Consider the following 25,307-nt stretch of genomic DNA (forward strand, 5'->3'; position numbering starts at 1 on the left):
ACCCGGATTTTTTTAAGTAAGCGACGCACCTCCACGTTATCAGTGCTAGTGTAGAGTAATTAATAAATTATAAACAGCATAGTTTGTGCCTGTATAAACTTGCCCATAGGAAACCGTTTCATGGCCGAATATCTCAAGAGAGCAGCCAGACGCCTCTCAAATATCTTCGGAACAGCTCCAAATGACCAACAACAAGCAGGGGTGAGTAGAACATCATGTTATAATGTGAAATCAAGGGCCCAATGTCAAAAAACCGGTCTTATCCTTTAAGTTACTTTTCAAGTCAGTGATTATAATGTTGTAGCTGATTGGTGCATTGGCTACGATCATTACAGCCGTCAATCTAGATTATAATAAAAAAAAAAAAAAAAAAAAAAAACCAGCATTTTGAACTTGGTCCAGTTCTTTATGAGCTACTCAACCTGTAACGTGGTTATTTTCAAGGTAGATCAATCCACTGGTTATTTCATCCAATGATCGTTTGCTTTGCAAAATTAAAAAAAAAAAATACAAATTGTATCACTAGTGCTTAGAATGCTGATTTAACACTTGCCAGTTCTCCGTGACTGGAATGATCAGCCATGTAAGCTGTTGGGGGAGGGGGTCAGAGCATAATTACATAAGATACTATCTACAAGTTGTTCATGTTTTACTCTTAAAAAACCTAATCTAAATGCAGTGAAGTCAACACTGGTCTGCGAAGCTGATTAGAAATGGATAGTGGCATGTAAAGATAAGACTCAAAGTAAAAGCATAATTCAATATGCACATTAGCACAGTAGGCAGATTAGTAGTAATGCCCTTGCAAATTAATCAAAGACATTGGGAAAAAAAAGAAGAAATAATATATAAATAAATTGGTTAGAAAGTGTTTAAGTTGGTAGATATACACATTCATCCGTACCAAAAGTATAATCACCAAAACAAAACAGAAAAATGTCCTATTGTTTAACAAGTTGGGCATTGGCCTGTAAAACAACACTAAAACAAATTGAAATAGTTTAGAAACAAGCTCTGAAAGTACTAGATAAAAAAAATAAAATAAAAAAAAAAGGTACCATCATTGTCAGATACTAAAAAAAAAAAAAAAAAAACGAGTGCTTGCTATCTTGATTTACAAAATCTTCCATGGCAAAGCACCTCCTCCATTAGAAGAATTTGTGAAAAAAACCTCAAACAGATCAACAAGAGCTGGCTCTAGAGGTGACTGTGTAGTTCCTTTCAGAAAGAGTGCCTTTAGTCAAACCACGTTTTCTGTTCATGCTTCTCACACTTGGAATTCAATACCACACACACAATACATGAACTCCCGACTGACCTCTTTTACCAAACACCTTAAAGCTTGGCTATTGGAGGAACAGTACTGTTGCCACAATCCTGCCTAAACATGTATGTGTTTTATCTCTTCATTGTTCTTACTTTTCTTTTCTGTCCTATTGTGTTTTCTCTCTCTGTAATTATTCCCTCTTTTCACACTGGCCATGAAGGCTAACTATTCTAATTGTTGTTACTGTTGTTTTATTGATTTTACTATCCTATGTTGTTGACATTCATCTGCCGAAGGGACTAAAAATGGAAATTAGCCATTGGCTATAATCTTGCACATTTACATTATGTTCATTAATATGTATTGTCCCTGCTTTAAATAAATAAACTCAAACTCAAAAGTTTACATTATGCAGAATGAACTTCACATTTATTTATTATCATTTTTGTTCTAATAAACAATCATTGTAAATATTTTAATTGAGCTAAATGACAATTTGAATCCCCCCCCCACACACACAGGGGATGAACAAAGTATTTTTGTATTCTACCACCATGTTGATATGAATTACAGTCACAGACACATTTTCAGGTTGAATTTGTAGGTATACAAAGTGAAGTTAAAGGATGACAACTTTGTATCTGGTTTCTAAAATCTATGTCAGTGAATCTTATTTCATGAACACATCACATATTTTTAAACAATATTTAACTTAATAAGTAAAACATAAAAATAAAAACAAAAATCACAACAAAGTTAGAACTTGGTGAGGCACAAGTTGGTTGGGTAGGTTGAAATGAATAAATCTGATATATCAATCACTTAATTCATCAAAAATAGATAACAGAATTTTGTGAGATGGTAAAATCCATGACTGCATAATATCAAATTTTGTGGAAACTAAATTATTTTCTGTCAAAACTGGAAAATCTAGAGAATATGAAAAATAACAAATCAAGGGGAAAAAAACAACAACAACCAAAAAACAAAACAAACAAACTGTCAGGTAGTTAACAAATGGTCACTTTACACAAAAAATAAACCAAAACGCAATCAGGCTCAATAATATTGACTGGAAGCTGTTCAGTGCAAACACTGAGCTCGTTGTTTCAGAGTTTGGGGAGAGAAAGACGGCAAGTTGATGGCATAGCAGGGCTTTCAGTTCAACAGCTATGCCAACATCTTGCCTTCCTTCGGGGCCCACAGCAAAGCACGGACGGTTCTGATGGTTGCACGGGCCACTCTTGCACTCAGGTCCAGTCTCGTCTCCATCCAGGTGTGGGTGGATGATGTTAAGGTGAACCCCAACGCCCCACAAAAACTGCACAATATATCGGCGACATTTTGGAACAGTTTAAGTATCAAAGCACAATTATACACCCGCCACCCCAAAAATAAAAATTCTTCAAATAACTTTTTCACACACACAAATATACATTTTGTAAAACTTGAACTGGGCATGAAACAGAAGAACACAGGGGCTTCTCGATGAGCAATTTTAGGAGCTGGATTACAAAAGAGAGGTCTATTAGTGCAGCTGTTCCCTCCAACCTGCATGCTCTTACCGTGGACACATATTTCATACTTGCATCTACCTGTTGCTGCGTCTGGAACAAGGACCCCCATGTCCAGCTCTCTCCACGGCGGTTATCCTAGATCCTCGTGGCATCAACAGAGGAGTACAAGTAGGTTTCGGGTGGAAGAAGATAAGAATGTCTTCTGCTGCCTACTTCAGAGGCAGTAGCAGTGTCGCACTTTGAGTCGTTGTAGGTGTGTCTTTTTTTTTTTTTCATATAAAGCTTGGCGTGTCTTCCGGCACCTTTGGGCGCTAACAAGGAATCCCATTGGCCTAATTAAGAAGGAGGACCATCTCCTGAGAGATCCGTAAGAGAAAGAAATCCGACCAAACCTGTCAGGAACCGAAATAGTTCCCAAAAAGTCCCCCTTCTCCTGCTATCCCAAGTAATTCGATTAAAAAAAAGGCAGCTTCTTATCAAGATGCCACAACGGCAAAAAAAAAAAAAAAAAAAAGTCCTAGTTAATCAGAATTGTGATGTTTTTTGGATCTGCTCCATTAAATGAATCACTTAGAATGATTCAAAGACTGTCTAGACCAGAAAGTGGTGACCATCCAGAACAGGAAACATTCTCAACACGTGAGAAAACATCCTTGACCACTCACTATTTGCCCCCCCCCCATATTACGTTACACGTCTGATATGGCTATGCTCTTCGAAACATGTGTATCTCTTCACTCCCAAATGGAAAGCACTTTATCTGCACCAGTTTATTTGTCCATGTAGGGTTTGTCTGTTTCACTAAATGTCTTTACTTACTCATGCATGTTTAAAAGTTCCCATTTAAATGTAATTAGGCTTATTCTTTCAACATTACAAAAGCCAAATAAGGACTTTCAAGTATTTTCAGTTGTAAGTACATCCCGAAACTTCTCTCCTTGGCCTAATACTGTTGATAGCAGACACGTGGATGTAAAATTTATCTGGAATAAACTGGAACTTGGAATTTTCCTCTCTTTTTCCTCTTCTTAGATTCATCTTAGATTCCCTATTACCTCACTTTTCAGAAAGGACTCAACCCATAGGCTGGGCTGTAAATCACCAAAAACTAACCAAAAACAAACCAAACTCCAACCAGCTTCTTCTGCTTGGGTACAGATAAACGATATAATGTATGACACTGGAACACTGATAGCAGCGCTTTTCTGCGCGCACACTTGTACTTTAGCTGCAAATGCTTTATCATTGGGTACATTTTTCTGAATGCTGGGCTCAATTAAATATTGGTATTCAAACTGCTCTATTTCAAAGACTGCTTCTTTTACACGTGCCCTTCACAAACACGGTCGCCCACCTCAACCCCATCCATCCTAACTTGTCCTACTGTTTCAGTTATATGTAACCTAAACGTGATTTGTTGTGCGGCTCCCAAAGCTACAACACTGATACCAATTTTGCTGTTTTGTTTCAGTTTTGGGTAAATTCTATATTTATAAAGACAGCTTTAAAACACATTATCATATGTCACTGACAAGTGTGTAACTCTGCTGGTGAGCTAGATGCAATTATTTCCTTTTTTTTTCGCAATTTGACAATCCTGACTTCAGTGCATTTTTAATCAGTGACTCACTTCCGAAGGTGTAGATGTTGGCCACACCTGTTAACTGCCACAGAGCAAATATGGAAAAGGGTTGAGACAATTGCAGAAATGTGTCATGGTTAATGTTTCCATGATGTGCAGTTAGAATTTGTTTATCATGGCAACATAATTGTTAATAGAAATACTGGGTTACAATCAAAGTTAAGAACTCTAATTCAATAAAAGGCCCATTACTGTGAGGACTTTTCTTTCCTACAGACAGCAAAACAGGAGTGCAGCGTAACATGGAAACGGTTAAGTTTCATGTACACAGTAAGGGCAAAAATACCAGAAAGTAGAGTAACCAAGCATATTCTTATAATTAAACACCATATTATTTAATAGAATAAATAAAAAACACACTTGAAACAAGTCACCACAGATCCAGCTGAACATCACAGATTTGAAACGCTAAGTATGTTGAAAAATGTCTTCACAGGTTATCAAGACATCTGCGTGGACACAAAAGAATTATTACGTCATAGTTATTTTCATAGTCTGAAAAGAAAACATAGAGACTTCGAGCGAAATCCTCAGATGAAACCATATGAGGCTCCAAATCACACGCACAGTAACTGTTTGTACAGCTCAATTCTTTGAAATCCTGGTGCTTGTGTCTTTCCCAGCAAGATAAGTGAAAGGGAGTGCCTGGTTCTGATGAGCAAAATGTGTCATACCCGCAAACTTATAAACCAACTAATTTTCGTTGAAAATCCTGAGGATAAAATGTAAAGTTTCTCACAAAATGAAAAAAACACGAGTTGAAAACCATTGGAGAGGTTAAACCTTCATATTTATTTATTTTTTGTTAAATACTGACTCTGCTTTTATGTTTATCAATATATGCCTATAAGGACTAATGATTTGTGTATTTTAAAAAAACACTATGGGACACATTAAAGCATGTATATCTTGCATCATGATTAAATGGTTAAAAAAGGTCGATTGTGAAATGAAAAGAAAAGAAAACAAAAAAAGTTGAATTTGTATGCCTAAAGGTTCAATTTAATTTCCCTTTTGGGGTTAATAGGGAATTATTGAATTGAATTAAAGATTATGGTGATTTTTAACACAGCATTGGACACTTCCTCAAATGTATAAGACAAACTGGGGTATGTTAAATCAGGAGTTCTTCAGGAGTTCCTGACTGAATCCAGTAAATTGTTGGCAACGAACTCCCCTATGTAGATTTATTTCTTTTTGCTGGAGGGCCCCCCTTTCATGCTGAAAGACTCTTCCCTCTGTGTAAACTGAACGGGCTCAGACAGCTCACAAAATAAGCTTAAACACCATGAAACACAGACTGGTATTATTAGGCTTTCAAACGGACTTCATATAAAAAATACCTTTTTTCCTCTCTCTCTGCACAGCAGGACGGTGTGACGTAACCTGAAATCGGGAAGATTTCTTTGTTTCAATAAATGGCCCCTGCATTTATACACCAGGCTCAGCCCACTTCTGTGTACACACACGGAATAAAAACACATGCTTTTACACACCCTTACTTTAATATTTCTTCACACTATTACTACTACTACTCCTCAGGTGGGCACTTATTGTCTTACGTTTTATCATCCTCTGTTTTAGATACTATCTCACATTTATTTACACATTCCCACATGTTTTTCAAAGATCCAATACTTCCCCCACACTTGAGGACTAAATTATGTCCAGGGATATACCATTCACATCTAATAATGACAGTCTAATACAGTACATGGCTTTTTTTTTAATCATCATTGCTATTATATTCTACTTGAAACATTGTCCTAAATTCAGAATAATCAGATTGTGATGAATGCCCAAGGGGAACAAGCAGAGAGGAATCAAAAAGTCAGCACACAGAACAACTTTACTTACATTAGAAAACTTGAGTCGCCTCAGAAAAAGGGGCACAGTAGCAGCAAAACCAGTTTTGTTGGAGTAATTAGGTGTGTTTTCCATTTGTCTTTCAAAAAGCACAAGCAGCTCTGTGAAAAGTTTCATACAGTATTTGTGCTTTGATTTGTTGTCCCCTGTAATGCTCTGCCTAATGAGTAAAGAAAATGAGCAAAAGTGATCGCGTTTCCCTTAGAGTAGTAATGTCTTTATTTTTCATGACATCCTGGTTGATGCATTTAAAGGGCTGTAACCATTTAGTTACTTACTCTGAAAAATCAATTCACATAGGTTATTTGTTGCTGTACATTCACCTTATTTGGTGCTCTCCACAGTTTGTGACTCAGTTTCAAATGTTACAATGATGTATCAATGCATGTCAGCTTGTATGTTACTATCACACATCACTGCCCCTATGTTGCAAACCAAAACCCTCTCTGAGACATTTCCCAAGCTGAATCACAGGGTCATATGTGCAGCAGTTGTAAGTCAAATGAACACAGGCCCTGTTGTGAGTCACCAGTTGGTCTGAGGTCCACCGTGGCCTCCTCTTGAAAGTCATGACGATAACACCCATAAAACAGCTAAACAGAGCAGTTTTGGTGGTGACTTGCCTCCGTCTGAGATATTTTCAGACAATTCTCTCATGCTGCAGCCAAATTCTGACTCTGAGTAGCTGCTCTGCTGCCAAGCTTATAACAGGATCAAATGACAGTGCGGGATTTGGCCTGCAGCCTCCTCCGAGAGTCATTTTGCTGAGTCAAATGTAAGCACACGCAGCGGCAGCGAGCAGATGAACTCACACGGAAGCGTCTGGCTCATTGTAAGCTGACTTGCTGAACAAGCCGCCCTTATGCTCCAAACCTTGTCCTCGGAGCCACATGGAGTTTGTTAACTGCGAACAAATGATCAAAAACAGTGAGCTGGTCATGAGTGGAAAGTGGGAGAGGGAAAATCCACACAGACTTCAACTCTGTCGCTGACTCATGAATTTAAGAGGAATCCTGGTTTGAATTCAGCTTGTAGCGTTGGAAGCACTTAGCAGTGAGCCATGCCTTACACAGTCTCTGCAAATGTCCAAATAGTCAGACACCCAACCAACATACTGTAGATTTGACACTAATCACAGTAAAAACTGTTAGAGTATAGAAAAAAAAACACAATTATATTAGTAAATTATATACTTTTCGTATAAAAAACAAAAAAGTGTGTAGTTAAATGTATCGTTGAAAGAATTTCAGATTTACTCTGGAGTGTATTACATTTGGACAGTGATGTAGTTCCCTTTTAAATAAGCTATTGAGACATTTAGGGTCAAGTCAAGCAGAACTTGCACTGGCTGTAAATATGGAAACTGGGGAATTGATGCATTTAATCCAAGCAAAATGTGTTGCATTATGTATTATCTGTATCATAACAATGTTTAGTTGTTGCAGATGCTTTTCATAAACTGCATTTAAACGTTTAACCGGGTTGAGTTCCAGCTTCAATGTACAACTTCATATCACATATCTCATATCAGCGTGCTTATGAGCACCGTAAAATCCATATAGATTTATCCTAGTTGCCAAAAGCATAAATAAAGCACCAGTAAGAATTTAGGTGAAACTGAAACTTCTATTACCAAAGCTGGTCTGGAGGATGAATAAGACTGCCATCTCAAGGAAATCCACATGAAACTTAGAAAGCAGTGGTGAAGGTGTTCCCAGAGAGGAGCAGATGGTGTTCGCAGTTGATGAAAATAGCTCCTCGTTCTCTACACGTTGATTCAGGGCTCTGACTTTCAAGGACATTGAACTGAATGTTCCAACTGACAGGGTTTACAAAATGTGATAAATCAACATGTTAGAGTAGATATCTTGTGGGATATACTTTACTTTACTTTCACGTTATGAGCAGGACATGCAAAGTAACAGCAACATTTTTTAGAATACGGCCCAGTTTCAATAATATTTTCAAATGTCTGCAGCTTGGCTAACCCCAAAAAATAAAGAAGAATAAAAAGAAACAAGACATTAATTTGAATGAATCGCATTCACTTTAAATTGTAAATGGGGCTGTTGATGTCTGCAGAAAGATGCGATTCATAACCAAGTGCTTCCGCCCACTGCTTTACTTTAATCTTCTCTTAACGTTTCCCCCTAATTTAGCATGAAATTCTTTCATTGAGCTCTCACCTTCTTATTTTCCAGCTTTTGGTCCAGTCCTTAAAGTGTAAATGCCCCTCTGGTCACATCACGGCCCCACAATATGCACATTTATTTGACACCAATATAACACTACCATATGGTGTATCATTTTATTACTATTAGTGCTAGAAATGATCTGTCCGAGGCCAATGATCATGCTCATTCATCAGTCATTGAACACATTTAACCATGAATTCTAGCAAAGTAGCTTCTTTTAAAAAAAAAGAAAATACTCTAATTCACACAACTTCAATAGACTTTCCATGATTTAGTCTCTTTCAAGCCAATGTCTCATGTATATCCAGAGAGAAATAGAATGTTGGTCAAAGTTTTGAACCAAAATGTTATCAATATAGTCATGACAGCAATCAAAAGGGACCAGCCAGTCATAACAATCAAGACAACTCTTCTCCATAGTGGAAGTACCTGTTTCTTTCTTTTTATATGCTGTAAGGGTGCCTTACATCCAAAAACAACTTCACTGATAACCCAGAGTGACTCACTGCAGTTGCTGCAGTAGATGCAGACCAGCAGAGGGAGTTTCCAGTGAAAGTCTCAGGAAACCTGAAATGGAAATTACCGGGAAAAATCTGGGACTGTCAGAGTGAAACTCTGAGGAAACTCTGAGCTTCTGAGGAAAGATCAAAGATAGTGCTATAGATAATGTAAATGAGTGTGGAAAGTCTTATACAGTGGGGAAGCCCAATGGAATTCTCAGGAATTCTAAGAAAGTTGTCCTTCTGGAGAAAAGAATAAAAAATTTAAAAAAAAAAGACAGCCCTTGGTCATGTTAGAAGGAAACACTATGATTCAGTGATGAATTCAGTGATGTATTTGTGTAATACCAAGCATGTTGAATCAGGTTAAGAAATCCAAAACCCACACAACTTCAGTGTTAGTAGAAACTTGCCAAATCCCAAACAACTTCACCTTTTACCCACATACTTGAAACCAGTATCTCACCAGTAGGCCTATCTGTTTTGATGGGACCTCAGACAACCCTGCTTGGCCTTTCAGATAAATTTAAGTTTGGCCTCATATTTATGATCCCTCAATTTCATTTTCTTGTGACTGAGTCAGTGGTGCAAATGTTAAACTTGGAACCACCAAGCAGAGTTGGTCTCCAAAGCCACCATGCTGTACCGAATGAATGACCTTTATGCTTCTCACAACACTTCCTTGGAATAATTATTTTGGGAAGACACGTCAATCAAAGTTTGCCAGCTTGATGGCGAAGAAAAAAGGGAAACATAAACATGACAACGCATTTTCTTGAAGCCCGACATTATTAATTACTTAGATGGAAATTTAAGCAAGGATATTTTTAAAGTTACCTGGGAAATCTTTAGGGAAGGTTCTATGGAATTACAAAGGCACAGTCACTCAGTGGAAAGCTTCAGAAATCCTGGGAGATCATTTTATGTGGGCGGACTGTAAATTTAACCACACTGAGGTGTCAGGATTGGAACACAAGAGGGCGCCCTGCTCCACAACTTGTCTGTACAAGCAGGAAGGCGTCACCTGAAAGGCGTGTGGAAAGTCACTCCCCTCAGAAAGAGAAAACATGGATGGGAGGATTTTTTTTCACCCCAGTGTACACTGGTATTTACACTCATAATAAAAGACACTTTTATTGAAAAAAATAATGATGAAAATAATATTTTTCACTTTCGCTGATTTCAGGAAAAACATCGATGAGGATTCAAACAGAGCCAACTTGTTTTTGGGCTCCACTCCGCCATGGAAATCAAAAAGTCCAAGTACTGTGTATATTGGCTGAGAATTGTATTAAAGTGAAGTATATGCTATGAAAACTGTTGACTATTTGGACATATATTGAATATACAGTCTTACACTCAGTCAATTAAAAGGTTTTTATGCATCGGGATATGTGTAAAATAAGAAAAAACATCTGGTTGCCCAGCCAGTCTTTATGCATGCTGTGGGCTGGGTGAAGGCTTATGACCGTGTTCATTGTGGTGTCCTGTAGGAGGTGCCTCAGCAGTATGGGGTACTGGGCCCTTTTCTATGAGTCAATCGTCCCAATACATCCAGTAAGAGCTTTGTTCACGTGGTCGGGCACTCAGTCAGACTTGATTCTGTTGGGTATTCAACTGTGCCAGAGCTGCCCTCTGTCATCACTTCTGTTCAAAAACTTTGTCTACAAAATGTCCCTGTCGTTGATCAACATTCCAACCTTACCTATGGTCATGAGCTACGGGTAGCAACCAAATGAAGGAGATGACAAATATAAGTAGCTTAAACGAGCTTCCACCGAGGGGTGTCTGGGCTTACCCTGAAGGATTGGGTGTGGAGCTCTGTCATCCAGGCTGGGCTCAGAGTACAGTCACTGCTCTGGATCAAAAGGAGCCGGATGATGTGCTTTGAGCATTTGGTCGGGATACCATCTGGACGCCTCCCAAGGGATGTGTTTAAAGCATGTCCCACTTAGAGGATCCACTCGGGGCAGACCCAGGATTTCAAAAACACATAATATCTAAATAAGAGAAACGAGCTGAAAAAGTGGAAAGCAAAGTCTGAGGATTTCTGCTCACGGCCTGGTCCCATTGCAGAAAATGGAAAGATGCAGGGATGGATTGCTGGATGCTTTTGGTCTCATAACCTTTATTACCTTTATCTTTTTGATATTATCAACAAATGTTTGCCGGTCAAAATATGTTTAAAGAATTTATGTCGGATGTAAATGTTTTTTAACATGTCCATGTACCGAATAGAAGCACTGTAAAGATCTTTCAAAATCTTTACTGGATGTAAGAATGATATCTCGTTAATGGTGTAGCACAGGTAAAGGGATAGCAATTTAGCATTACAACTCTATCAAAAAAGGTGGTAAAAATGAATGCAGCAAAACCTAAAATGTAATTATTGTAATTCTCTGGAGTCAATGGCACATTACCCCGATGCAACTCAGTTTCCAATGTCTCCACAACAAATCAGAGATTATTTTACAAACATGCAAATGATGTCAAATGTGTAGTTAAAAAAATGTCTAACTGACTATATTTGTGTTAAATGAAGAAAGCCAGAAACGAAAGCATGATAACCAAACACACTGTTGCATATTTGAATTAGCATCTTTATTTGTGTTTATTATATACTTTGTGTTTTTACATAGAGACATATTTCTTTTACACATATAGATTATATGGTTAATTTGTGTCTGTATACAGTATATGTACACCTTAAATAAATCTTACATCAACACCAAGAAAATAAAACATTTACAGTGCAAGAATGTTCATAAGTGGTTAACTTTCACCATCGCCAACCCTGGTCAACCACGATCAATGTCAAGCTCATGTGTTGAAGCCATCTGATATATTTTTTGTTTGTTTTTTGTCTCGATTCGTGATCTCACTCAAAATAGGACGTGAAAATTAGAAACTTGGTGTCTCGAGAGGAGGGGCTTGAGGAATGGAAACCAACAGGGACAGTATGCACATGTGACTGTAGCAGTATGAGAAGTCGCAAACTCTAGTAAATGAACTCTTCAAATGATTAAGACTTTTTTTTTTAAAGTGGCTACACTCCAGTGTCAAACATATTTTGATAAAGAGGCTCATCCACAGTCTCTCCTTTTGTTAACTGAGAAGACTGACACTTAATCTAAGAATGGAAATGAGGAACTGACATCATATTACACAATCAGTCGTTTTTACACTTTGGGTTTTATGTAGATAAGATGCAACGTCTTCTTTTTCTGTAGCAAGAATTCATGCTATGCTAATCCTGTGCTGCACTAGCATTAGAAAGGTATCCATCTTCTCATCTAACTGCATTTCCTAAGATGTCCAACTACCCTTTCAAAGAAGGGATGAGAAGAAACTAGAGGTGAGGTGTGATCACATTAACCGGAGTGTGTGGGCGCTCTGAGGGAATAGTTTAATGGCAAGTGTGCACAGGAGGACTTTCAAAATGTACGTGAGTCATCGCAAAGGCCATAAACCTACTCCTTCAGTCTGGATGGTGAAAATGTAATACAGGAGGACAGACCGCTGATAACAGCTATAGGTATGGCCTTTGTAGACTTGTTTTCTCCTGTGGATTTGTAACAGGACAGAAACCACAGTGGCAGTATCACTTAGTTATATATTTGTTCAACCAACGTAGGCAATATGGTATTTAAAGCCCTCATTTACCAGAATCTGAACAGGCATGTTTACAGTTGATGTATACCAATAAGGTGTTGAGCAGTACAAGTTTTTGCTCAATAATATTATGATACTAAAGGGCCTCCTGCATACAGTATCAATGTCCTTTTCCATCCACAACAACAACAACAACAACAACAACAACAAAAAAAACATTAAAGGAATAATAGTGAGTTAAAATATATGTGAACCATTTGGTTGTTGCAAAAGAGTTTGTATTTACAAAAATAAAACCAATGCGTTCTTGGTGTTTTTTCTCTGAATGGATGCATAAAAGTCAACGTACAGTATACAGTTGTTCTAAGCTCTGCTGTACAGTCCGTGGGTAACCAGCCCAAGTTCCTCGCATGCATTTTTTCTCACACATTCAGATAATCTATTTACTATTATTTTACAGTTAACTTTTACTACGCCGCTGTACAGAGGCTGTGTTAAGGTAAAGCAGGCCAGCTCCACCAGGAAGGTGTTCGTTTTAGGAGAACTGGTCGCACACTTTACATCGATGGGTATTTGAATAGACAGGAAAGACAGCAAGGGACAGACGCATGGGGGATGAGATTCTCAACAACGACATATGGTATATTGCTGTAAAGTCTGCTGCGATTTCTACATTCTATGTAGCTAGGAAACTGTGATTATGTTTTATTTCTTAAAACACAGACTGGTGTGTTTATACATATGTGTATATATACACATATATATATATATATATATATATATATATGTATGTATATATACACAAACATATCACTCAGGACTTTTTTTGCAGTTAGTTGTCAAGTATTTTATAAATCGTATAGTATAACCTCTACATATGGGTAAAGTTAGGGAATGGTCATTGTATGATGACTCCAAATGTAGGTTGCACACATGCACACAAAAGCACCTTTGATTAGAAAAGAAAATTGCACAAGTTTGATAGATATCATTGACCATACTGTTGACAATTTCTACATAGAGATTGAGCACTGATTTGCATTAAGAAGTTATGAAACAGGTTTGAAAAAGTTTACATTTTGGTATACAACTTCTTAAATGTTGATTGTTAGGCTATTATTCCCCCCTCAAGGTTCTTTTGTTCATGCAATTAACACCTTGAAATTTCTACCCCAACAGCTTGTTGGTGATTTTGAAGTTCTAATGTGAACAAAGTACTACACATTGACTCATCTAAGTCAACCATAACGCTTAAACACTGTAAAGTTTTTTTTCTTTTCTTTTCCAAGTGTATTATATTGACATTGACTTAGTATGGAATTCTAATGAGCCTAAGTACTCATGCATTTTCCCCCAACCAGTACAAGATATTGAAGGCTAGCATATATTTTGAGGAGCTAAACTTCAGTTAGGTTTTTTTTTTCTTGCCTTCTTTAGGTGCACGTGATCCATGGAACACTCTCAGTGGCAAAATGAAAAGAAAAATGGAGCAGATTGTAAAGATAGCTCCACATTAACCAATACTGCTACAGTACATCTAATGCTACTTCTACTATTTCATGAAAATGATTCCAAAAAATGAAAAATCCTCCTCATTCTGTGGTGTAAAATGACATCTGGCAGGAAAGAGGGGAAACTCAAACTCGTCATTCAAACTGAGCACAGACGGGTTTGTGAAAAAAGAAACCAGAGGAAGAGAGTTAGTCTGCTCAGCAAGAGTATCCCTGTTACTCAGGTACCAAGACCAAGAGAGTCTTTCTGCTCTGTACCATCAGACATGAAATAAAATATTCATACGCACATTCTGCAGTTTTCTTATCCACATTCAATATTAACTCTTGACGATGGAATCTCAATCAGCAGTGTGTGCATTCAAATATGCTCACAATTTCAGCGAAGTCACTGCATTTGTTGCAAAGAGTTTTTTTTCACAGGAAGTCACTCCGTTTAACCTACCAGGCCCAGTCTTGATTCCAGACATGCATAATACTTCTATATTTGGAATACACTCATCATCCTGCCATCCCATCCCTCCTCACCTGCCAGTGAAATAATCATAAAAAAAAAAATCCACTCATGTTAGGCCTATACAAAACTGACCAAGTCAAAGGTCCTTGTACATCTCCCTCCCCGCCACCACTTGCTTATGGAAATACAGGGGGATTCCGCATTTTAGCATATTTTCATACTACTCTCATGTGAAGATCTTCTTATTTTTCTTTCATTCCTGGTGTAAAGGATCTCAAGGGTCAGGTGAGAGCAACAGCAGACAAGACGGATGGTTGTTGGGTGGTGGCGGTGACGGAGAGGAGGCAGCTGCTTGACAGGTCCTCAGACAGACACCGGACAGGTGATCACCCTGTCCTCTAGCATGACACTGACTACCAGGAAGACGAAGTACAACAAGAACATGATGAAGCCGAGAAGCTTGCTCATGCGCCACTTGCACGCGGCGATGGAGATGATGACAAAAAGGAGCATGAGGAAGAGGAGCACGATGGCACAGAAGAGGCCGTTGGAGCTGACCTGCACCGGACTCATGTCGCTGAAGATGGACCATAAGAGCCAGGGGAAGGGCAATCTGTAAACACACAAATGCATGGTACATGCTGAGTCAACATATGCACGTGGAAATCAAGTGTCTTGGCTAACAGAAATTCTGAAGTAAAAACCAAATAAAGGGCAGCAGAAAATCTCTTCTAAGCTGACCTACTATTGGTTACTTTCTTCTCAAGTCAAGTTGAGTCACTGCCAGCTGAATATGGTATAATTATATGGCAACAAATACCATAAACTCACTTGAGTGCTGTATGACCCAAGAAACATTTTGTATCATATCAATTTCAAAGAACAAATGGCTGAAAATGTGAACATTTATCCATTAAACAGAACACAATAACCATTAATGTGTGGCTAAGAAAGCAACAGCATTGTGACTTAGAATTAGCTTTTTAAATTTGTACTCATGTGACTGTTTTTCTCTCAGAATAGAGAATATGAAAGTCCATCATGGAAGGTAATATGTTGGAACGGGAGCGGCATCTTGTGAGTAACACTCCTGTTATCTGCGCATGCCACTGTCGTTGCCTGGTTAGCTTTGGTTAAGTTTGGGTATGAAGTCGTTCATAATGGACCGAGAACAAACAAGATTCCTGCTCATAGCAAACTACCAGGCTGTATCCCGAATGTTATGTAACATACACTGTTTGACGCTACACTTCAAGCGAGAAGAGCTTTACAGCTTCAGAGCTTTACAACCTTAACATAGCTTACTTTCTCTGCTGGCGGATAACTTTTATCTGTGTCTTTGTATCTGTTTGTTTCCTTTTCTTTCTTTTTTTTTCAGATAAATTAAAACAAACTCCTCTGCATATGCTGAGGACCTGCTTGAAGATGAAAAAAAAACATCCACCTGCATACCCAACTGAATCATTAACACCTTTCACAAGAACAAAGCACTATGAACAACGGGAGCTCGGATAATGTCTTCGATGCTAAAGCTCCTCCTAAGTTACATTAATGGCATGTTTTAAAAAGGAAATCAAGCCCAGACTGAGAAATCATATTTCCTCCGTGTTTCTGTTGTGAATCTCCATACAACTATGGTTAAAAGAAACCCATTTAACTCCACCTCAATTCTTTCTGAGATTGCGTACCCAACAGTAATGTCAAAGATGTTGGAGCCCACGGAGCTGGAGACAGCCATATCGCCAAGCCCCTTGCGTGCCACAATGACACTGGTGATGAGGTCAGGGATGGAGGTTCCAGCTGCTAATATAGTCAGCCCCATAATCTCCTCTGTAATCCCAATGGTCTCTCCAACCTGCAACAGAAAAAAAAAAGGAAAAAAATCTAAGCTTTTGGGTAAATAAACCCTAATCTTTTGTTCCAGCTATATTTTTAATTTCCTCATGATGCTTAGGAGCTGAGCGAGGTGACAAAAGTTTGACAGTCTCCTTGTTTTGAATAAGACAACTGTAATTATGCCTGAGTGGGAGGATTATAGAAAGCATTTTCATCAAATGTCAAGGATGCAAAAATGGAGTGAAAAGGCAAATCATCTTGCTTTTGTTTTTCTGACAAGAATTAGGCTTATTGAGGGTATTACTAAATTGCTATTATTTCAAGATCACATGTCACGTCCTATGGAACAAATAGGTCTTTGAGTTGGGTATACCTGGTGAGCCCACCACACCATTAGGTAGGAGAATATTGCAATCCAGCTGATGGCACCCAGGAATGTAACAGGGAAGAATTTCTTTGATGACTGAGAGATAAAGAATAAGAAAGCAAAATGTGAATTTATGTGAATTTAAGGATGCCACGAATTTCCATATAAATACAGGAGATTCTTGTTCCAAATATTTTGAAAATGCAGTCTCACTCACATTTTTCCTGACATCTGGCAGCGTTAGCCACAGGGGGAGGACAATGGGCATGATCAAGAGGTATGTGAAGCGCTTGCGGTTGGATTCAGGCCAGGACAGGCTCAGCGGCTGGTCCTCTTCTTCCTCATCTTCAGCCTGAGAGCAGATGTATAAGAAAGGGAAAAAAAAGGAAGGAGAACATTGTAAAATATTTATGAGAATGGCCATTACACCTTGTAACATGATCTTTTGTTTATTTCTGTTTATTTCTGGGACGGTCACCCAATGGAGCCATTCAGGTGTCCTCCTATTTTAATGTACCGTTTGGACATAATAAGCAGCTAAACACAAGGCAAATACCCCACTAAGTTGTGTCATGCTTTTTGCATGTCTTGATAAATGGATAGCTTAAAAAAATCATTACAATTCTTTAGCTTGTTAAATAGTAATACAGGATGCACCTATCTTTCACAACTATAAGGGGAGGAAGGCAGTACTACTGCAACACAACCACTTAAAGAGCAAAAACACGAGAAGACTGCAGAAATTGATGGCAGGACCTGGTGTGCATGCCTTTGTTCCATGGTGACCTTAAGACAGATGAGTCTGATTACTGATTTAGGTGATTGCACTGAGCTTGAAGGGCTCAGTCTCACCAGTGGGGCACAGGGACTCATCACTACTGACTGCTGGTGTCGGCTGCACAGGCCGACCCCTGCGGTCTGATTGGTTCTACTACGTGAATGCCAAAAGAACTAGACACTTTCAGTGATTACAACTAAATAAGCTTACCAAAAAGATAAACCATATAAACTTTTAGCTTGCGAGCTCCAACTTAAACAGTTTGGTATTTTGGAACTGTTTGAGTATGACAACGGAGACCTCTGACAGCAGAAATATGTCTCGGTCCCTTGGAATCCAATTATGCATGACAATAATGGGCCAATGGGACCTGCAGAAAGCGCATTCACACCTGATAAGACACACGGATGACCTAGAATTTTCCTTGTGCACGTCTGTGGATGATATTGGTAAGGTGTAAAAAAAATATGCAATCAACAGCAGTAAAGAATATAACACAGGGAATATAGTATAGTTAAAAAGAAAAATAGACATATAGTAAAAAAAATATGCTGATTACAGATGTTGTGCAATAACTGGTAATTTAGTGAAGAAAATCATGTAAGCCTTGACAGATTTAGTCAGATCAGGTAGGCAAGCCCAGACAGTGAAGCAGGAATCTTTAAAGATGGCCTCTGCACGAATCATGAATCATATGGAGCTTATCCTGCTGTGACAGCTACTGCTGCCGAGTATTGCCTGGTAACCTTGGCAATCAGAGCTGCCAAACAAAAGGCAGCGCTTGCATCACTTATGCTTTGCATTGTGCTTTCTCCTCCTTTCCATATCCAGATGGCTGCATTGTTGTCTGTTTAAAGGTCTGTGGGAAAACTGACAATTCAAAGCTAGGTGAAGATCAGTTTTCCACCAAATCCACTGATTTTTGAAGATGTAAAGAAATTGGAGTTTTTTGTTTGTTTTTGTTTTAAAATATTAACAATTCATGTTTGCTCTCAAATTAATGACAGTCCACACAATATTGCAGTTTGCCCATGTTCAGCTGTTTCATGAGCATGTTGGCCAAATTAAACTTACTGTTTCTTTCTCATGATGAATTTGTTACTTGTATATTTATGATTTACTTTACTTGCGATCTGTGCTTGAGTACCCCATGTAGCTGGTGCTACCTACTCTAACTTGGTTCCCAAATGCCAGGCCCTTGGGGGCCTTTCCTGCCCTGTGGTGCCACAGTTGGTAACACTGCCAACTCTGTGCTTAAAGGCACTGACTTTTATCAGACACCACAGAGCTGCGAGGGGTGGCGTGACATTTGGCTATTTTTTTTTCTTCCCAGAGGGAAGTGTTTGCTCTCCTACCTGGTGTGTGACCAAAATGTACAACAGTTTCAATGGTCGGAAAAAAAATATATGCACATAAGCACAGCTGCAGTAAGGCTGCAAACCTGATGGATTTGCATTACTTTGTTGATTTCACTTGTAGCATCAAGAAAAGGGCAAAATGCACCCATCGAAGAGAGCATAAAAAGAACCTCCCAGTATGCAGGTTCTTCTTTGGGGAAGGCTTCCTACACATGATGACCTAGTACATTATTTTGATACCCTGAAAACTACACTGACTTCTCTTTGACTATTTTTTGTGACAGCAGTGAAACATTTTTCACACGAGACATTTATATTTATAGATGCACAACAGCAAATTTTGCCACATGCCATGACATTGTTTTTGACTCACAGGCTCAATATGCCTATAAAAAACTGTTTATTAAAAGAAAAAGAAAATTGAGCATTAAATCCTGTAACAGATAAATACATGACACACTATATATGTTTTTCCAAATCACTTTAGTAGCATTAGAACTGATAGGATGAGTCACAAGATGATGTTGCCTCTATCTTGTATGCTCTTTAAAGAAATGTTTGCAGAAGCTTTATGATCTCATAAATATTTAAAATGTGTGCTGCTGAAAGCAGAGAATCCTGATTATGATTTCACGGAAAGGCAATCTACCGTGAGTCACATAGTGACACATAGAGAGCTGGAGTGTTTCACTATTTCATCCAAAAGAAATTGGAGAAAAATGCAGACGAAACATACTATACTGGTTGTATGGAAAATACATCCGTTGATTTCTGCTGTCTTGGGACATATGGACATTTCTGTCAGCACCATTCTCAAGGGTTTTATCTGGATATTGTTCAAGAAATCTGCCGCAGATTTTAATTTGACCTTAACTATCCCCTAATCCCCTGGTCTTGATTGCCAAGGTATCCAGGAGGGATAGAACAATTAGTAAGATGGGGCCTCTGGCGGCAGATGAAGGCGTGAGCTGTTTCGAGCAACTTCCTGGCTGACACAGACAGTTGCTCTGTGGGACAGACACCTAAAAATAGCTGCATGCAGGAATTAGCCTTGCCAATAAGCTTTCGAATCTCTCAAAGTTAGTGAATCACAACTACGGTTCTCATTAATACTAGTAAACAGGTTTTCTGCCTTCATTTCACAATATTCTGAATAATTTAATCTTTAGAACCACATCAGCAGTTCTGATGTGACTCAAAAAGACAGTGCATTGCCTTTTTTCAGCTTCAGTTAATTCAGGTAATTATTTATAACACAAGGTGTGATAGAATAAACTGAAAACAACTTGCAAAAGAGTAGATCAATAAAAATGCGGGAATATTTCATAGTCTGATATCTTTCAATGTACTTCCCCCACCAGTTTGTATTCATAATTCACTGCATCTTTCTCAGAGAGATTGCTGTATTTCTAAATAGAACAGTATATATGTTTATGGGGAGAAAATGAGAAAGAATTGCTGTGCTGTTGTTCTGTTACCACAGAAAGTAGAACAGCATTTATCATATATTGAGCTTTGATTTAAAGGGAGATCGTTGAAGATTAAAATCTGTCCTGCGTTTTGTTGAGACCAGTGTATGAAAAGCTACTGATCATATTAGAGTTTATATGCAGCTTTTAGAAATCCCTACAATACAAGATCATCTGAATGATATAAAAAGAATAGTAATATAGTGGGTTAGTAGTTGGAATTAAGGTAAAATGAATCAGATTAACCTTGAAGACAGTCTCTGACAACAGTTTTATGAGAATTATATAAGACAATAATCATTGTTATGTGAATACTCATGAAGCATAAAGTGGATTCTAATCATTCAAATATAGGAAATTGCTCATTTAAGTGCTCACTTTTAATATAATATACATCTATATATATATATATTTATTTACAGAATCCATTTATTCTACTGTACATATTATCTGTACATAATCATGTACATATTCAATTTTAATCTATTTTCATTCCCAGAGTGTACACATGAGTGACTGAGGGCTGGGGGTGCAGTGGTATATGTGGTGAAACTTTTTATCTATGATCCTTGTGTGACATAATTTTTTTCATGTAGTTTTGTTGTGGAATTCTTTTTCAATTCAATTTTTTAAAATGGTAGTTTACGTTGTGTTCAGTGGCAGCTTTCAGTTGGTCTTGGGCTTACTTTTCGTAAAGGCCATATGAAGGGCAGCATGACCTAAACATCCAACATATCCTCCGTTCAACTCTCACAACACGACTTTGAATCACTGCCCACTTGCCCCACGACCGTCTGCTGGCCTGGCAGGTTGTTGCCCCCTGCCGTCATTGTTAATGCCAGCACAACTGCTGCAGGTGCTGTTCTGAGGCTCCCAGAGAATTGGCTGTTTCTCAAAGGTAGTGTGTATGTGTGTGTTTGTGTTGAAGTCTGTGTGATCGTGTTCATTTTGAGCACCCAGCAGTGGGGAGCAGCAGGTGAGTCAGGGGTGTGACTACAGAACTCAGTGTGAGTAGGCAGGCCTTTGGCAGGTCTGGCTGAAGGTGGAGGAACTCGCCCAATGCATGCTGGGAAATGATGGTCTGTGGTGGCCTGTTCCATTTTCTGACTTATCAGTCACACTCACAGAGGAACATAGACACTGATGAGAGGCATACAATATTAATAAATGCCTCCCTAACTTTGATCAGTTTCATGCTTTTGTTGCCTTTTCTTAGCATGGCCCAGTTAGTTACTCAGCGGTTCAGCTGACAACAAAAGTTGCGGTTTACACTTGCCAAATAACTTACCGTCTCACCCTCTTGCCCTGCGGTTCCGTTCATGGGTGGGGTCACCTCCACCTCCACACTGGAGCTGTTTGGAAGGTTTTTATCTGTGGGCAGTGAAGAATAATTAGCAAGAAACCTATAAAAAGGTAAGTAAAGGCTGTTGTTGTTCCTGAAAGACATGACAGAATTAGCTTTGTGACATGGAGAGAAATGGTGACCTCAGCGATCCATAGTAATCGTCGTTTTTCAATCCTATGGTCACAGACTTTACAAAAAAGCTCCTTTTAAAATCTTCTGTTCAACTACAAATCATGATTCATTCTTAGTGATTGCTTATCTATCAAGGTGGAGATATGCTTTCATTGTACTTTATCATTTTATCAGTCTATCAGGAAGGTTATACAAAACCCACAGGCAGAATGAAACTGTAAGGCTGGGTGTTTTGCTTTTGCAGAAGACTTTGCTCTCAATACGCCCTTATGGACATGAATTAAACTACAATATGCTATATAAGGTAATTAAAATCAGATCTACCTCTACAAACTACAACTTTAGGAGTTACTTGTAAACTCAACTATAAAAAAGTATCTTTTCAGAAAACATTAATCTAATTTATGTTTTTAGGGTCTTTACTCTACTCGAGCATGTTATGATGTGGTATTTCTATATTTAAGTAAATCAAAACAATAATTATGACAAAAAGTCAAAGTAAGAATGTGTATTTTTTTCTGCCTTAAAAATTAACTAATAAGGAACGTAAAGTTATGTCGGATTGCATGTTGAGACAGGATTATCACCTTGTGAGGTGTTTTCTGCTCTACTGTTTTCTGAACCCTCTGAACTAATGTTGCCTGGTTAGAATTGGTTTAAGTTGGCTATAAAGTTGTCCAAATTGGACAGATTCGGTTTAGAAGGGAAGAAATCAAGATTAAAAAGAAAGATGAAAATTGAACTCACTGAAAGAAAGTGAAATGCTTTACCAAGGACTAAGATGAACAGCACAGCTCTGTAAACTTGACTGGATAAGTGACAACAAGGCCCAACCTTTGCTCAGATTCCTATATACATTGGGCTGAGTGGATGCAATTTGCTTGCGTTTAAACGTTAAAAATCAAGAAAAGCTTCGAAAAGAGTTTTGCAGTGACTTTTTGTAAGATCTACTAGTTAACAAGTGAACAGTGTTTGGCCACTAGGTGACAAGTAAAGTTTTAATTCTGCATTTTTTTCTCTCTCATTCAATGATATAAAACAGTTTTAAATTTAATTTTAGTTATTTTCCTTGTCTAAAAACAAGATTTTTGTTTTGAGGAGTAGAAATGAACTGAGAAACTATTTTCAAGGCTTATGTTATAGTTTGTGCAAAAAACCCCAAACAAACATGATTCTAAACGTTAATATGAAGGGTCCCTGGATAAAAAAGACTCTCTCTTTGCTTGTGGAATGCTTACAATATGACTCATTAACAAACTTATCCGCTCTGATTCATCATCTGGTTTCAATCTGCATTGGTGGGATACATCTAATGCCAGACTGCATATAAAGACTGGTTAGTCATTAAATCCTTTTAATATTATATAGCTGGAACACAAAGCAATGATGAAGTTGGAAATCTAAATAAGAATACCATGCATGTAGGCAGAGTTGTTCTAATTCTGAATATGGTGACCAAAAGACTTGTTTATCAAAGCAGCTGTCTGATTGCAAATATGTTTGTGCATGTCTGATGATGATACTATCATTCCTTATTACTTCCAAGGGGCTGATGTAGGACTTCATTTCATCTGAGGCCAAACTTGCTTAACAGCCCTAACTAAAATACATGGAGCCCGAAGCCATGTAATCAGATGATAAAACTGATAATTACATAAAAAAAATGTTTAAGTCCAAGTGACACAATTACATCTCAAACAGATAACGTGACTTGATATGACAATTACTCGGATGTTGTGATATTACAGATAAAAAAAACGGCTGCGGTCTAATCACATGCATCGCACACTAAACTGCACTGACAGGAAATCTTCCTTCAGACATTATAGACCAAACCTAACATCCAGGACACCTGAAATGCAAAGAATGATCTGATGACTACCAGTCATGCATTTTGATTAAGAGGGTAATATGTTAATGCAGCACCGTTAGCATAATTCTGCCTTTTTGATCAACATCTACATCTTGCTTTGATTCTCCTGCTCTGACAACATTGCGGCCATGAAAGCACTTCCTTTGGCCTTTGTTTATTCTTTATTCTTTGGTCCAGTGTGCTTTGAAGTGAAAAAGATTACATTAAGTACTCTTGGCAGTGACTGTGATTGATTTAAACACCGCTCGAAGACAACACTTGCATTCAATTTGGCTGCTCCCCGTAATGTCATGCTTGCTTAATATTGGATGTGACGCTCGTTAATCATTTCATTGGGGAAATCCTAGCAATGGACATAAGTTGTTTGAAGGTGGTTAATGTGTAAAGGCACAAGGAACAGCAAACTGCTTTTTGAAAATATTCACCCGTCCCTTTATAAGCAACACTCATTCATCCATGAGGGTCTTCAGAAGCTCGAGGTGATCCCAGCGGACAGTAAGCAAGAGGACCTGATGATTTTAGAGGTGTTGTGGTTTGACCGATGAATCACTCAAGAATTAACAAAGTAAGCCAACTTCAGGGCTGAACCAGTTTGTGTCATCGAATAACAGACAACTTAGAAAAGAAACACATTTTCCTGCCACTGTATAAAGAAATGACAGTTGGCTCAAAACTTTCACATAGTGCAGTATGTCCATCCATCATTAGCCGTTTTCACACAAGTACACTGGAGATTTTCTGTTGAATGTGCAGAACATTCAGTCCAGACTTTATTCACAGATGGTGCACACGCAAACACTACACAGCAGGAGATCCTCTAATGCAAACCTTTTCTCATAGCTTAAAATAGGAAAGGGCTGTGTCTACGATGTAGAACATGATCCAGAAGTATACAGAGAAGATTATGCAACATTCTCATCACATTGGGAGAAGAAGAAGGCAACAAAAGAGGGCAAGTGGAAGAGTGTATGAAACTGTAAATTATCTTGAAAAGTTAGTGCTGTATTCATATATTGGGGGCTTTCGGACCACACACACCTTTTCATAATTCATTCAACTGCTGTAGGCCTGTCCCAATCTTTTTTATGTCCGCATCACAGCCACTGCATACAATTGTAGTTCAAAGAACTGTTTTTTGGGGGTCTTTTGCAACCATAAAACAAAAGTTATTAACATTAGCCTCTAAAAACCTAAAAACAGAGGAATGGAGCAACAGTGAAGCCAGAGGGTTAACTTTGCCAAAATGCTACAGATGAATTACGATGTAATTTTCACTTTTCCTCCACCATCGGTTGGTCGTTACATCACTTGAGCTTTCTTAAAGGTAAGCAGAGAAAAGCCCATGAAAAGTGTGTCGACCTTTGGGGAGCTCACCAGTTCCCATAACCCTCAGAGAGCCCTTAGACCTGTTTGGTCCGAGTGTCTCTAATAGTGCACTCCACCTTTCTGGACTTCTTACTGAGTTGCTGGCTGACTAATCTGCATGATAAATCCAAGCGGTTGGAATGAAATGCTGAAATGCTAAATTCCCTCATTTCTTTGTCAGCAAGACTATGAATAAGTTTGCATCCCAAAACGTCAA

General features: G+C 38.3%; 1 protein-coding gene across 7 annotated transcripts in view; it reads right to left on the reverse strand.

Annotated features, from left to right (window-relative positions):
* Positions 1-11,588: 11,588 nt before the first annotated feature.
* The window catches only part of LOC142368451 (sodium/potassium/calcium exchanger 2-like), a 53,953-nt gene continuing 40,234 nt past the window's right edge, over positions 11,589-25,307 (reverse strand). For all 7 annotated transcript variants that reach the window (XM_075450620.1, XM_075450618.1, XM_075450619.1 and 4 more), the window contains 5 exons: positions 21,664-21,746; positions 16,988-17,122; positions 16,777-16,866; positions 16,256-16,422; positions 11,589-15,180 (listed from right to left, as the gene is read on the reverse strand). In XM_075450620.1, coding sequence (XP_075306735.1) covers positions 14,931-15,180; positions 16,256-16,422; positions 16,777-16,866; positions 16,988-17,122; positions 21,664-21,746 — 725 coding nt within the window. In that variant the 3' untranslated portion in view covers positions 11,589-14,930. The remainder of the gene's footprint in view (positions 15,181-16,255; positions 16,423-16,776; positions 16,867-16,987; positions 17,123-21,663; positions 21,747-25,307) is intronic.

The sequence above is a fragment of the Odontesthes bonariensis genome, chromosome 19 (genome assembly GCF_027942865.1).
Source record: "Odontesthes bonariensis isolate fOdoBon6 chromosome 19, fOdoBon6.hap1, whole genome shotgun sequence".
NCBI lineage: Eukaryota > Metazoa > Chordata > Actinopteri > Atheriniformes > Atherinopsidae > Odontesthes > Odontesthes bonariensis.